The 15333-nt window shown below is 36.6% G+C and overlaps 1 protein-coding gene across 5 annotated transcripts in view; it reads left to right on the top strand.

Annotated features, from left to right (window-relative positions):
* Positions 1-11467, top strand: part of atp11a (ATPase phospholipid transporting 11A) — a 69061-nt gene extending 57594 nt beyond the window's left edge. For 2 of the 5 annotated variants that reach the window (XM_079615862.1, XM_079615861.1), the window contains 4 exons: positions 2272-2337; positions 2439-2542; positions 2636-2801; positions 7317-8695. In XM_079615862.1, coding sequence (XP_079471988.1) covers positions 2272-2337; positions 2439-2542; positions 2636-2801; positions 7317-7595 — 615 coding nt within the window. In that variant the 3' untranslated portion in view covers positions 7596-8695. Of the gene's footprint in view, positions 1-2271; positions 2338-2438; positions 2543-2635; positions 2802-5836; positions 5937-7316; positions 8696-9581 lie in introns of those variants that run through there. The other 3 variants (XM_079615864.1, XM_079615863.1, XM_079615865.1) reach the window with 3 other exon arrangements.
* The last annotated feature ends 3866 nt before the right edge of the window (positions 11468-15333 follow it).

Raw genomic sequence — 15333 nt, 5'->3', positions numbered from 1 at the left:
TGTGTTCGCCCCGTGTGTCACGTTGCGACTGTTTGTTTTTTTGGCAAACACCCGGGTTGGAGGGGTGTTGTCACACTCATCCTCATCGGCCCGTAGGATACATGTCCATCCTCTCATGCCTCACTGCAAGGGCAAATGAATGAACAAGAGGAAACGTGGATTAAGCATTTCGCTTCATTCGGCACATGTGGAGTGGAAGGGAATATATTCAGAAACTTTTAATTAGAAGGTTGTTCCACAAATAGGGTACGCTTCGGTGTCGCGTTCGCTTTTATAAATCAATCGGAGGTTCAAATATTATTTTTAGGATATTTTTTTATTAGATTTAAAGCATTTGACATTTCATAATGTCTTTATTGTAAAAAATAATGGTAATACTTTACAAGGTTCCAATTGTTAACATTAGATAACTATATTAATGAACAAACTAATGATAAAAAATTGGTTTATCTTAGTCTGTTCATTTTAAAATGTACTAATACGTTTTTTAAATTAAAAGTTGTATCTGTTAATATTATTTAATTGACCTGAGCTAACTTAACTTTACAGTGAAGTTAACAGAAATTAATAATTGTGATGTGTATAGCTCATAGAAAATGTGCAAAATTGCACCAATAATGGTTTTAAACGTCACTTAATTACAATGACAGGGTTGTAAAAATCGCAAACCTTGTATAAAATGAACAGAAAATAAAATATCTCAGACACAACTTAGTTCAACCTCCTGATGTTCATGTTCAACCTCGTTTCACTGACCATTTGTTGAATAAGATGAACGAAATAAAAGACCTTATTGACCCTATTCGTGGAGAGTGGCAGATACTCTAACATGATCAGATTTCATTATTAACAGATTAAAAAAGAAAACAAACCTCGCAACATCCTTAAATATCATTTGCCCTTGACAAGTGTTTTTTTAACTACATTTAATTTTGATTGCTCATCAAGGTAAGTTAATACATTTTTCTATTGTGTGTTTTTTTGTTTTAACTGGTTACTCATCAACATTGTATTGTTCACTAAAACCATTTGGTGCTGTACAGTCTTTGACCTGCTCGTGTTTTGCTATGGCTTGTTGATTTTGATTGTGATTATTATTATTATTTTTAAAGGTTAACAGCGAGTAATTTTATAAAGAGCTTTCATTATAGTGTCGATGTTGTTTTGCATAGTGTCATCAACAGCGTGGCCGGTCCGCAGACAGAGGAAGGTTCTAGAAGAGATATCCATTGTGTCTAAATTCAACCATTTGCCAAGACTGTAAACAATGAGGGAACAAATCCTCCCAAAAAAAGAGAAAAAAACTATCACATGGAAAGGCTTACCGCACCCGAGCTGATGTTTATTGAGCCTAAGTGCCAATGCTGGTTCCATTATAACATTTTAAGGGACTATCTAAGCTCACTATTTATTTATGAAGCTTTTATAGATCAGATATAAAATTCATTTGAGTTCAGCGAGTTCCAGACATCATTAATAATCTCTGTAAAACAATATAGGATGACACCGAAATGCTTTCAATTTACAGCACCATTAAAATATAACGATATAATGCTACTATTTCTTGCAAATTATTCACGACAGATTTTTTAAAAGGAACATTTGATGAGTGTCCTGTGTATATATGTTATGCTTCTGAGAATGCTGTATTAATGCAGAAGTTTAGTTGAGAGATGGACTAGAGATATAGATAAATATAATTATTAGGTACATTTATTACTTTCTATAGGGTTTACAGATGTTCTACTTCTAATATATTGTATATATAATAATAATTATATAAATTCCTACATAAAAGAATTAAATCGGGTAATTACCTTTATTTATTTTTGTACATTGTACATGTTTGTATACATGATTCAGGTAAACACCTCTTCCTGTTATGTTGCATCTTTCTTTCTTTTTTTAAAAGTATCTTGTGCCATTTTAAAACCTCGTTAAAATCTAATATTCCTTATTCAGCTATTCCTATATATAATATTTCTTGCATACTCTTTTGGTAAACTCAGTATTGGCCCAAAATTCCTTTATGAAGAAACTGAAGAAACGTTTTTATTATTAATACATTTATACTGGATAATTCAAACAAGTCGTTTTCTACCAAGTGCTAAATTGTTCAAATGAAGGCACATAAGCTTTTAACATGCGTAACTGCAGTGTATGGCGTGTTTGTTTGTATGCCGACAAGAGGGTGAGCTGTTTTAACATCACATGGCTGTTTATACATCAGTGTCAATCTCTTTTTGCCTTTTTTCAATATTTCTGTTCCAGATGTTTGGAAACTGGACCTTTGGGACACTTGTATTCACTATCCTCGTGTTCACGGTCACGCTAAAGGTAATACATCGGACGCACGTGTTATGATCTTAGCTGTTGCCAGTTGGCGTCAACTTAACCGTCTTTATCTTCCTATTTCTCACTGTGTCTTCATGCTTCAGCTTGCCCTGGACACACATTACTGGACGTGGATCAACCACTTTGTCATATGGGGGTCACTGCTTTTCTACGTCATCTTCTCCCTCCTGTGGGGAGGCATCATTTGGTACGGCCTGCCTAAATATACTGTACACTTACTACAAAATCAAATCTATTTGAATCGAACGTGATTTATCTGCTGTCTTTCTGTTCTTTATAGGCCTTTTCTGAACTATCAGAGGATGTACTATGTGTTCATGCAGATGTTGTCCAGCGGTCCTGCATGGCTCAGTATAATTCTGCTGATTATAGTCAGTTTGCTGCCTGATGTGGTGAAGAAAGTGCTGTGTAGAGCTCTATGGCCCACCACCACAGAGAGAATACAGGTACGACACCAGCATCTACATGTGCGTCGAGATGCAAGGATACTGCTAGTTTAAGTCTATGTTTCATTGCAGTAATAGACAGCTGTTTAAAAAAAATATATATATATATATATTATATACCATGATTATTAGTTTGGGTAGATGCCATGTTTAATTGACTGCAAATGAAAACAAAGTTGTGAGGGATGGACATATATATATTTTTTTATTATTGTTTAAAGCCCCACGTCCTGTAATTTCCACAACCTATGTTTTCGGGATGGTTTGTCAAGTCATCTTTATTTATATAGCGCTTTATACAATACAGATTGTTTCAAAGCAGCTTTACAGTGATAACAGGGAAATTATGCAGACAGAGTTCACAGCAGCTCTTAAAGAAAATAGTGAAGTCAGTTCAGTGTTGATTCAGTTCCACTGTAAAGATATCATCAGTTAATCAATTTTGTAGTTTGTAGCTGAATTAATTTGTTTAACTCTTTCCCCGCCATTGATGGAAATTTTCGGGCTTTCCGTGTTTTTACTGTTATACGGTAGGGGGCGCTATTAGGCATGTTCTGAAACAGCACTGAATCTCCGGATCCGGGGCCTCATTTATAACCGTTGCGTACGCACAAAACAGGCCATGAAAAAGAGCGTACGACGCATAAGTTGTGATTTATAAAAACAAACTTGACGGGGAAAAATGCGCACCTGCACTCTGACCCATGCGTACGAACGTTTTGGAGATGGAGCAGTTTGGCGACACCGATGGTGAGCTGGAGTTAAATGTCTTTTTGGTCACTTTTAGACAGAAAATCGAAAGAAAATTAGACATATACAGAAAGATAATACAAATATAATTTCACTCACCAAGCCTATCACTTGAAGCAAATATCCATATGCGTCAGTTTATATTATAAACAAAATATTCCGGGGTCAATGAAATTTTTGCAAAATGATCAAAAACGCTGGCAGTGGCTGGCAACTTTTTCTTTTTAAAGCTGGCGGGGAAAGAGTTAAGATGAAGTGTATTGAACTGATTCCACTATCCATAACAGCTTTGTTTTCATTCACATCAACTTCAAAATCTACCTAAAACAGTGTCTACCCCAACTAAGAGCCATTTCTTCTGCATCAATACAGCCATTTAAGAAACATATGAGTTATTTTCAACCAAATGATTGTTGATCTGAACCAGCTCAATAGTTTGTGATAATGGCTACTAACTGGTCTTCAGATTTACACTTGCATCGGACTGCTTCCCAGTGTGCTTGATGTAAGTGAATTCTGGATGCAGTTCACGATTCTCTTCTTTACGTTGGATGACTCTTTAAGCCATTCAATGGTGTCATTGGGTCTGTTATTGGGTCTATCTGTGTATTTTACTGTGTTGGCACACATAGTATGTCAGCATACTATGTTGAGAAATTTCAGAAGGAAATTTAACGTGTGTGTGTGTGTGTGATAAACTGCCTTACCACTGGTTTAACCCATGTTTTTCCTCTCACTCACCTTCCCTATTAATCTCTAGAATTTTCCAGTGCGCTAATGTTACTGCCACATTAACGCCAACATGAGCCGTCCATAATGTGACACATTTCTAAGTTTGACAGGATAAACAGCAAAAAAATCAAATGTAATATAATTTATAAACAAGATTTTATCCTTCGGGAAATGACTTTAGGATCTAACTGTAGAATATGATACTTCAGGAACACTTTACGTAAGGTTCAAATTGTTTACATTAGTTAAAGCCAAAAATGTACTCATCCTCAAATTGTTCTAAACCTGTACGAGTTTCTTTCTGCTGTTGAACACAAAAGAAGATATTTTGAAAAATGTCGATAATCAAACAGTTGATGACTTCCATAATATGAAAAAAAAAATACTATGGAAGTCAACTTTTTGGTTATAGACATTCTTCAAAATATCTTCAGAAACTCATGAAGGTTTGGAACAACTAGAGCGTGAGTAAATGATCTCGTTTAATGCCTTCATGGACTAACAAATAAACACATTTATCAATCTTGCTTAATGTAAATCCATTTTTCTATTGTTTTAATTATATTCTTTCAAATTTTATACATGATTAAATGAAAATCAATGTATTATGAAGGAACATGAATAAATACATTTTAGATAGATAAATGCTTGAATAAAAGCTGTAAAGATTGTTATTTCATGATGCTTAATGAATGGATGTACTGTAATCGACTGTTGTTTTAGTATTATTTAGATATTATAATATTTATTCATAATTTAAATACATTTTTATTTTTATATTTTAGTTTGTTTAGTAGTTTAAGTTTGCCATTTTTTTTTATTAGTCTTTATATTTAACTTAATTATATTATATTTAACAGTAATTTCAGTACTTTAAGTTTTTCAATTTAAATTTAAAAAATATATATTTTTAATAGTTTTAACTAACAATATCAAAACTGGTTAATAAGTTGAACCTTATTTTAAAGTTTTACTAATAATTCTGCAAGGGGAAAAAAAGTGAAATATGCACGCTGAAGTTCCTTTATTAATCTCTGCGGATCGGTCCGGTTGTTAACCTCTCTAAACCCTTTCTGTTTTTATTCCTCTTCCATCTCTCTTTTTCTCTCTGATGCTTGACCTCCCCCCTTCCCTGTGTGTTTAACCCTTGGCCTGTGACCTGTGGTAACGGCAGACAAAGCGTCAGTGTCTCACTGCCGAGCAGTCCACCATCTTTATGCTCTCCCAGACCTCCAGCAGTGTCAGTTTCTGAGGCGGAGGTGAACCTACACACCGTCTCTGCATGTGCGTGTGTGTATCAGTGAGGATCACGAGCCACCCGACATGCCAATAGCATCCGTCACAGAACCCTTACGTTCCAAGCTTTATGTTCCGTCACTCTACGTGTTTGCATGCATGAAACGTGCACGTTTATGTTTGCGTATGTGTATTTTACGTTGCAGATCTGAAATGCGTTTTCTGCTGCTGTACTTCAGTGTCAAAACAAATATTCTGCACATGGGTCTGTTATGCCACATTTGAGTCTGTTTGTGTGTGTGTGTGATGTTTCACAGAGAATGAGGGCTGACAGGATCTTTGAAAGGGTTGAGACAAACATTCATGATTCACTGCTAGATGGGGTTCAGAACACCACTGAGGCCTAGCGACTCTATGGTAAAGAGAACGTGAAGTTGAAGACTAAAGCCAGAGAGAACTAATCCGCACTCGACCCGAGTGGAGCTCTAGAGTTCTCAGATGAAGTGTGCGGTTCTAGAATCAATCTGAGAATTGTAGAATCCTCCAGTGAAAGCACTCGGGATTAAAAAGCCTTGCTGCACCTGTGTGGGTCTGTTGTTTGGTGTGAAACCTACTGACTGGTTTGGTTTGGTTTTAAAGCTTCAGATTGAAGGTGTGCGGTACTGTATATGCCGCTAACAGGACATGGGGACTACGGGCTCTGACACGCACACAAATACACACAGCAGACTTGACATACAGTTTAACATCTAACACTCTGGCTTGCATGTGTATTTTTACTTGTCTATTGAAAAAATATTATTTGCACATATTTCTAAATGTCCATTCCTAGAACATGCTTATGATCATTTCTGTTACTGAGCGAATCTCACTTTTTTCTCAAAACAAAGAAACAAGAAATTATATTTTGCTTAAATAATATAAAGCCTGTTTTGGCACCATTCAGTTTTTTTTGCATTCTGTGAAGTTGCAAAAAAAAAAAAACATCTGTAATGATCAAAAATACATAAATCAAAACTATTACTGTAATTTTTTCTGCACATTTTTTCACAGTATTACAGTAATGAGAATTGTAATGACCTTGGATCAAAAGTGAACTGTTATGATGCATTAATGTAATTAATAATTACAGTAATGATGCATTATGATAATTAATAATTACAGTAATGATGCATTATGATAATTAATAATTACAGTAATGATGCATTATGATAATTAATAATTTTCAACACTACATGTTTTTTGGGGTGGATTTGTTCTTCAAAAAACATGTAATTATGAAAAAGAAAATTAAATTCAGTTTTACCAGCACAGGAATTAGTTGCACGTTTAAAATATATTAAAATGGAAACAATTATTTTAAATTGTAGTAATACGTAATAGTATTACTGTTTTTTCAGTATTTTTGATCAAATAACTGCCTTGGTGAGCAAAAGAGACTTCTTTCAAAAAAAATATACCGACCCCAAACTTTGAACGTTACTGTAAATATATTTCATGTTAAAACAACTTTTTCACTGGCCTTAGCTTTTTTTCCCCAGCAGTTTTTATCTTACAACACCTCAATCGATCAGTTTTGCATCTTCTAGGACTGGGCTTGTGCATGTGGTAAACATCCGATACGTGATCTTGTGAAGTATAATCTTTTGTATTTTTTTGCACTGCTTCTTGCTGGGGCTTTGGATTTGTGTTGTTTCAGCTTGTGGTGTGACCAATGCCTGCATTTACATGCTTGTATATGATGCAATCTGCTAATTCACTCTCTTTCTCTCTCTGTTCCCTCGTTCTTTTCTCCAGGATGCTGATAAGTTGTATAAGGGCCACCTGTCCGAGTTCACCCCCCTGTCCTCCCTCCATGCTCCACCTGCGCGGAAACATGACAGACGGGCCAACGAAAGCCAGAACCACACGCACCGCAGGTCTGACTCCTCCCCTCCCAAAAAACTCATGTGTACCTACTGGGGCGGCAGGCCTGACTACTGCACCTTCAGCTCCTTTCTCCGCATAGGAGAGAACCCAAGATTCTCTGGGGCAGCTTACGCCTACAGCACACCGGGTCCAGAGACGTCCGTATGATAGTCTCTCTAAAAGAAACGGTCTGGTTATCTAATCCAATTCGGCCTCGCTTATCCCAGGGTCAAGATTGGGACACTATTGGGAGACCAATCTTGACTTGTCACCCTTTATCTGAAGCAAAAGCACTGAAATTGTCTCTTGTGGTGAACGCTAATGGGCGGTAGTGGTGCTGCGTTAGTTTTTGGAGCTGGAGGAAGGCCAAACATGATTGGCCGCACCATCTGCAAGTGTTGCGTACTGCGCTAAGTGGCCTTGGGACCTATTTACCTTGATTTTTGTGTGTGTGTGTACGTGAGAGCGTGTTTCCTTTACACTGTGGGTTTACGTGTTCGCTCACCTACCCTTGTAATCCTTCATGTGAAAAATTACTTGAAAACAACACTGGGCAGTAGTAGCACAAATCTTTCCATCTCAAACGCAACCACTGAATATGATTGTGGATGACAGTTAAAATGGCCTCGGATGCTCTTAAAACTGACTGTCCTGTTTTTTTTCTTCTTCTTTTCTTTGTTCTCTGTCGTCTCCCCTTCCCTTTTTTTATCCCGTGCTCCTTCTCTTTTCTCGTCCTACTTTTTTATAGAACAAACTGGTGTTGCTTTTGTGCAAACCTGTTATGGAGGAACACTCCATAGGCTGCGATTGTCTTTGTCCGATTGCATTGTAAGTGGCTGAATTTGGCCATTTCTGCTGCTGCACTGTACTAGAGTGAACTAGGTGTGTGTGTGTGTGTGTGTGTGTGTGTGTGTGTGTGTGTAGGCCTTTGTTAGAACAACTATGAAAAGACAAATTGTAACTGGACTGTCATTATGTTTCACCCTTTACCTTTCAAAAAGGTGGACATCCACTCGCATTCTACTCTTCCAAAGTTTTTAAAACCATTGACGCTGTGTCATCATGACAACCAGTTACTCTGTCCAGCTGCTTGACGATTTGCTTTACAATTCTCTAGTTCCCTGTTAACCAGTCCTTTAGTTGTTGTTGTTGTTGTTGTTTTTTAGAGTAGAACCAGATATACAACTCTAAAGGCTACGCTAGCCATCTTAGCTCAACTGCTCTGCCTTAATGTTAATGTTTCCCATCTTTCACACCACAGTTTGGAACCAAAGGTTGTTAACCAAGTCGAATACGGAGTATATAAATGTGTGTTAGTTGCCTTATGCTTAAAGAGAAAAGGAGGGAAGGTGTTTGATGGCATTCCCAAGAATCCCACCACACTGCCTTAAGTTGACATTGCACCAGCTGAGGATGGAGAGCGATAAATGTAGTGTTCGACATCTTCCAGTGCCGCCAACACACAGCCCAGGGCTCCTGAGGGGGGAAACAAAACAATGAAATGTAACATTTCTGTTGGCGTGGACGTCTTTGTGCGTTCACAAAGTACAAAAGACCTTTTTTTGTCTGTATTTTTATGATTGTAACATCCATTTCGACTGTTCCCTAAAGCCTCTTGTCTGTATTAATGGAACTGCTGGAGCCCTGTGCTGGGTTGCCATCACTTTCTTTGTTGCACATTACTCATTTATGATTCTCTGATATAAATAAGTCAGATGTAATTAGCACGTGCGACTGTTCACAAACAGCTCATTAAACTAACAGTCCGATCAAGGTCAGGGTAACAGATGGCCTATCTGGGGCACTACATTCAGAGAAACGGCTCCTCTCTAGTGTGCAGGACGAGCCGTTTAAAACGAATCCCAGGAAATGTGCTTTCATTATCATAACAATCTTGTGAAGTGCGTTCAGGTCCATCTCCGTCGAGTCGGGGAATTCAGATTCGCGTTGATTTGAGTTGAATTTGAATTCAGTTTGAATGCAATTCGGATTAAATTCCAGTTGCGTTGTAACACGAATGAGACGGATATGGAACTGAAGCAAAAAATCAACGTGTTTGGTCATCAAAACCACGAGCCTCTTTCCCTGCTGTCCTTCACATTCCATGCTTGTTTTTCTTGTTTTGTTTTTGCTTGCGTCGATTCTTGAATGTAGTTTTGCTTTCCTGGAGCATCATCTCTTCTCCGTCTCGACTTCTTTCCTGGGACGAGTTTCCTTCTCTCACCCTGTCATTCTGTTCTCATGATGAGGCCGGTCGCCCATTTCACCATTTTAACCATCATCCATTAAAGAGAGGAAAAGAACGTGATGTCAAAGACCATCAAGGTCACTGTTTTGATGGTTACTCCCAAGTTCCTTGTGAGTATAGGTGCCTTCTGGTGCTTCTTAACCTCAATGTACAGTCATGCGTTGCACACACGTGTGTTTTAACTGCCCGTCAGTTGGCCTGCAACAGAGAATGTCAGATTAAAGAATTGCATTATGGGTATAGCTAGTTTGTTAAAGGGTGTAAGGATTATTTTTGAACAAAGTTGATGAAAAGTCACAGAATAGTAACCGAATGTCCTTTTTCATGCACACATTATATCTAAATATAGACTATATACAGTATATTGATGTCGAGGTTTACAAAGGCTGAGTGGATGGATGAGTGCATAAAAAAATGATCTAATACGTCAACTGAATAACTTTGTTTGTGGTCCAAAAGTGTATTTCATTTGTATGAATGTAAAGTCTGTCTAAAAAAGTCAAACACTGTCTATTTTATTGATCATCGAAGTCTGAACTTTGCATGCCGAAGTGATGGACCAACCACTGAGCTTTATCAAGCATTTATGAGTCATATTCTTATTTATATAAACCACTCTTTATAACTTCTGTTCAAACTTCCAGTCCAGTCCAAGTGATGCACATCTAAGTGCGAATCAATGCTGGCGAATCTGAAACTAAACAAGAATGTGCTATGATTTGAAGTAGCCAAGACTAATATAGGGGTACATTAATGCATTATGTGTTTTTTAACTGTATTTTTATTTTGCATTTCACTGTATTTCCTGTTGTGTTCACTATTACACTATCTCTGGCTTCCTGAATGTAACAAAAAAGAAAAAAAAGCCACTATTGTGCACTAAACAAAAATTGGATAGCCGCAAATGCCGACTACAAACTACCACAGCTGGTTCCAGAACAAATGTCCCTTCACAAATGTGTTTTCTTCTCGTTTCTGGCATACTGTTGTTTTGAATCAGAACGATTTCCTGTAATATAAGAATAATTTGATCACTGAACGCTGTCTGCCTCAGGGGTGCGTTCAGGCACTGGCGAACACTGTATTCTGTCTGTCTAAAAAAAGGCTATATGAAATAGGTATTTTGTATATCGTGAAGAAAAAAAAGAGTCTTTTGCTACTTTTGTATCTAGAGGATGAAGAGAACTTCTTGGAATGTTCTGAGAGTTAGAATGTTACTGTTCTGTTTTAAAAAACAACAACCAAATTTAAGGTCATGGGAGAAATCAACTTCATGAAAGTTTGAAAAAAATAAATAGCTTTAACAGTTTGTCGTTGTTGTTTTTTTGTTTTGTTTTTTATAGATGATTTTAAATATGTTTGAGGTAGTTTTTAAGATCATGTGCATGGTCATTGCTCACACTGACTATAGGAAGATGAAATACACACTGTTTTTAAAGCAGGTGTGACCAAATATTTGATGATTAGATGTCTACTGCTATAACTGAAGGCTCTAGTGGGGCTTCATCTGTGCCAGCCTATTCAGATTAACGAAATATCTATTGCTTTTTGTTTTATCTGCACAAAGCGTGATGTTGCTCATACATTTATTATATATATATGTATACTACTGTACACTTTGCAGCATATACAGTATGTAGTAATATTCATGTACAGTTTGGGCTCATTTTGTATAAAGTTTTTAAAAGATTGATATCTGTAGATATGTGGATTTTTGCCAGTTTTTTCTGTAGCTATTAACAGCAAGAACATGTACATTTGCTTGTAATAAAGAAAGAGATTGTAATGTTTGAAAGCCTTGTGACTTGTATCTTTCCTCGAGACAGAAGAGATTGTTGGCTAATAAAATATAACCGCGACTAGTTGTGTACTTCACATTAATAGGATGTTTCTTCTGGTGAAAATGGCACAACCGCTGTAGTTCTATATCACGACCTCAAGGTGGCAGCATATTGTAACATATTGAGGATGCTTCAACTCGCCTCTGCTACTCGAAATCCAACAGGACATTACTGATCATTACTAGTAAATATAATACCTAAAAATAACAGAAAACTATAAGAATCCAATTTTACGAGGCATATTTATTTTGGTGATTAATGCGTTCACCTCCAAACATTTAATCATTTACATTAAAAATGTATAATTAAATTATTAAATCCAAGAAAATTCATACAAAAATCTATAAGGTCTATAATATTATAGAGAAACCCTTCATTCATAATTTGACATAACTTTGACATGAGCCTATATTCCAAAATTATGACCTCACATTGTGTGCAGAATCGCGACACACTTTTATGTCTTTCTTCAGAGGATTTGTTAGAATGTTACCTTGCCAACAGTAATACTCTTAACACATCATGTGAAGATAACTAGACATTAGCTATAGACAATTTGCATTAAGCCCATTTTACTTTGAGCTTTGTAAGATCATATTGACTTTGGGATATAAATCTGTCGTGTCATAATCCATAATGATATTGACACGTAAAGTCTAACTGAGGCCATAACGATAATGTGTTAATGTATATATATGGTGATATTAAACGTATAGTCCTTACAGACTGTATACCTCCTTGAATTTATAATGATGTTGAATTTGGAACTCGCCAGTGTTTGTCATAAACGAAAAATGAAAATTCTATCATTATTTACTCACTCATGTCTTTCCAAACCCATAAGACTTTTGTTCATCTTCAGAACACAAATTAAGATCTTTTTGATGAAATCTGAGAGATTTCTGTCCCTCCATTGACAGCTACGCAACTACCACTTTGACGCTTCAAAAAGTTCATAAAGAGATTGTAAAACTAATCCATATGAATCGAGCGGTTTAGTCCAAAAATCGTTTAAGAGACTTGATTGCTTTATTATATGATGAACAGATTGAATTTAGGCTTTTTTCCACATATAAACATCAGTTGTGGTAAATGGAAGCTCTTTATGAATAGTTTGAAGTGTCAAAGTGGTAGTTGCTTAGACTGTCAATGGAGGGACAGAAATCTCTCAGATTTCATTAAAATCTCTTCATTTGTGTTCCGAAGATGAACAACAGATTTCTGGGGTTGGAAAGACATGATGAGGGTCAGTAATGAATTAATAATTTTTGGGTGAATTAACCCTTTAACAGTTGTATATTAAGCAGATGTTACCAGTCAACACTCAACAGGTCAGTTTTAAAATATTATAATTGACCAAGTCATTAAATTAAAATGAATCAGGATAAATAAGGACTGTGGTCCACAAGCACTGCTGGAGGTGTCTTTAAAGTTGTAATCCTCTAAGTCTTCATTTAAAATGTTTAATGGGGTGTACGTTTGTGTTCTTAGGTGTGTGTAAATGTGTGTGTGTGGCTATGCTCACTGGCTTGTGAAATCGCTCTATTAGATGTGAAATTGCTGTTATTTGCTAATATTATTTATGAGTCATTTAACTTTTTGCGCTCTCTCTGGCAGTGGTTTGGTTCATTATTGATTTAAAATGTCTTTCAATGGTCCAGAACACACTGAGGTGCTGCTGAAGACCTCTTGATTTGGGTTGGACGTCTAAGATGTGACGACAGACACTTCTGTTTGCTTTGTGTGGGGAACACAGTGGCTCCTGGAAGGGAATTACTGTAGGCTATATGTTTACAAACTTTTTTTTATCCATTTTATCTATGAATAGATTTTAAACAAAGCTCTTTCTCGGCTGATTTACAGTCCCCACTCTGTAAACAAAACCACCCTCATATGCAGAATATGTGGAACGGAATAAGCCCATTATAATTTACACACTAAGAATGCTTTAAATGTGATGGAAGCCAAGAACTGTGAATTCTTCATAGCCATTAAAAATGTCAGGTTACATGCAACAGGCCCACTCCTCTCACCCCATCTTCACCTCTTCATCTGCATGGCAGAACGCATGTCAAACGACAGTGAGGATTCTGACCCTGCCGTCACCGCCGTAACCTCACGACTGCCTCCAGCACTGACCTTGAGCAATGAATGCAGCAGAGAGCAAAACGAAAGAGAGAAAAAATAAGAGAAAGGGCGAGTGAGCCGTCAAACTGTCCCCTCTTAACCTCTTATTATAAAAGAACAAATTGCACTGGAATTTCATTTGATAGTGTACCTAGACTTCTCTCCGAGGTGCGCCGATGAACAAGCTCACTGAGGTATACTCTTAAAGCAGACAAGACAAATCATGGCGTGAACCACAACTCTGCAATCTACAGAAACGGCTGATGACGTTAAAGGTGCAGTAAGTAACTTTTTTTTTGCCAAAAACAAAATCTAGCCAATCAGAAATATTACTTGCATTTCTCTCATTTTGCATGCTTGGGGTTATTTGATGTTGGTTGACATATTTTTGTTTAAAACATAAATCCCACCGAGAAAACTTTTTTTTTTATCCACTGCGAGACAAGTAACGAATAACGACAAGTAACGTGTTACGTAAACGGATTACTTTTTTCAAGTAACTAATAATGTGATGCTTTACTTTTACATTAACAATAAAATATCTGAGTTTGTTTTTCAAATACTTAACGCAAGTTGCTTTGTTTTCCCATTTATGGACTGAAACCTCTCCTATCCCCATGTTGAGAGAAATCGTGAGTAAGTGCATGAAGCGTTGTGAGCGCTTAGAAAAGTTACATGAAGCTTATTGTAGTTCTAGACTAAATGCTAGCAGGCATTTACTAATTAAACAGTGAAATGCAAAAAGTGTTACATAAAGAGTATTACATATAGTCTAACATTATAATTAAATATGTTAAAGGGTAGGTTGATTATGATTTCACTTTTCTAACTTTAGTTGTGTAATGTTCCTGTTTAAGCATAAAAAAAAACATCTGCAAAGTTACAATGCTCAAAATTCAAAGCAAAGGGAGATATTTTCTTTTGAAGAAATAGCTTTTTAAGGACTACAACTAACGACTGGTTGGGACTACACAAGCCAAGCTTCCTCCCAGGTTAGTGACATCACTAACCCTAACATTACATAAACCCCGCCCCCGTGAACGCATTTATAGAATGCAAGACCTAATATGCTAATCAATAACTAGAAGATAACTACACACAAGCTAAATAAATTCATCAACTAACCAGTCAGAAATGTTGTCTACACTTGAGTCTCTTTGTCTGACTCCGGTTTGAACATAAAAGGCTAAAAGTTTTTTACATTTACAGTGCATGTCTGTGTGAGGTAAAATGACACAAGCTCTTGAAGCTCCGCCCTCTTTGCCACGAGCAGCAGCTCATTTGCATTTAAAGGAACAGACACAAAAACAGTGCGTTTTTGCTCACACTCAAAAAGTGACACTATTAACATGCTATATTAAAATATATGTGGGGTATTTTGAGCTAAAACTTTACATACACAGTCTGGGGACATCAAAGACTTATTTTTACATTTTGTGAAAAGGGCATTATACCACCCCTTTAAATAACACAAATATACTTTATGTATTTAATCGCACTGTTGGCTGCTGACTTTCAATTATCCAATACAACCACTCAAATATGTATGGCTTTAATGACTAGATAAACGTTTGTGTTTCATTTTTTAGTTTTTCCTATTCTTCTGCAATCCAGAAATGCAGCACAGCTGAAGGTTTGTTTGAGCTGCACCCTCTACTGTACAGGCATGAATTCACACTTCCATCAGCAC

Source organism: Phoxinus phoxinus, assembly GCF_949152265.1.
Source record: "Phoxinus phoxinus genome assembly, chromosome: 6".
In the NCBI taxonomy this organism is placed as follows: domain Eukaryota; kingdom Metazoa; phylum Chordata; class Actinopteri; order Cypriniformes; family Leuciscidae; genus Phoxinus; species Phoxinus phoxinus.
This window is presented reverse-complemented; position numbering and strand designations above follow the sequence as displayed.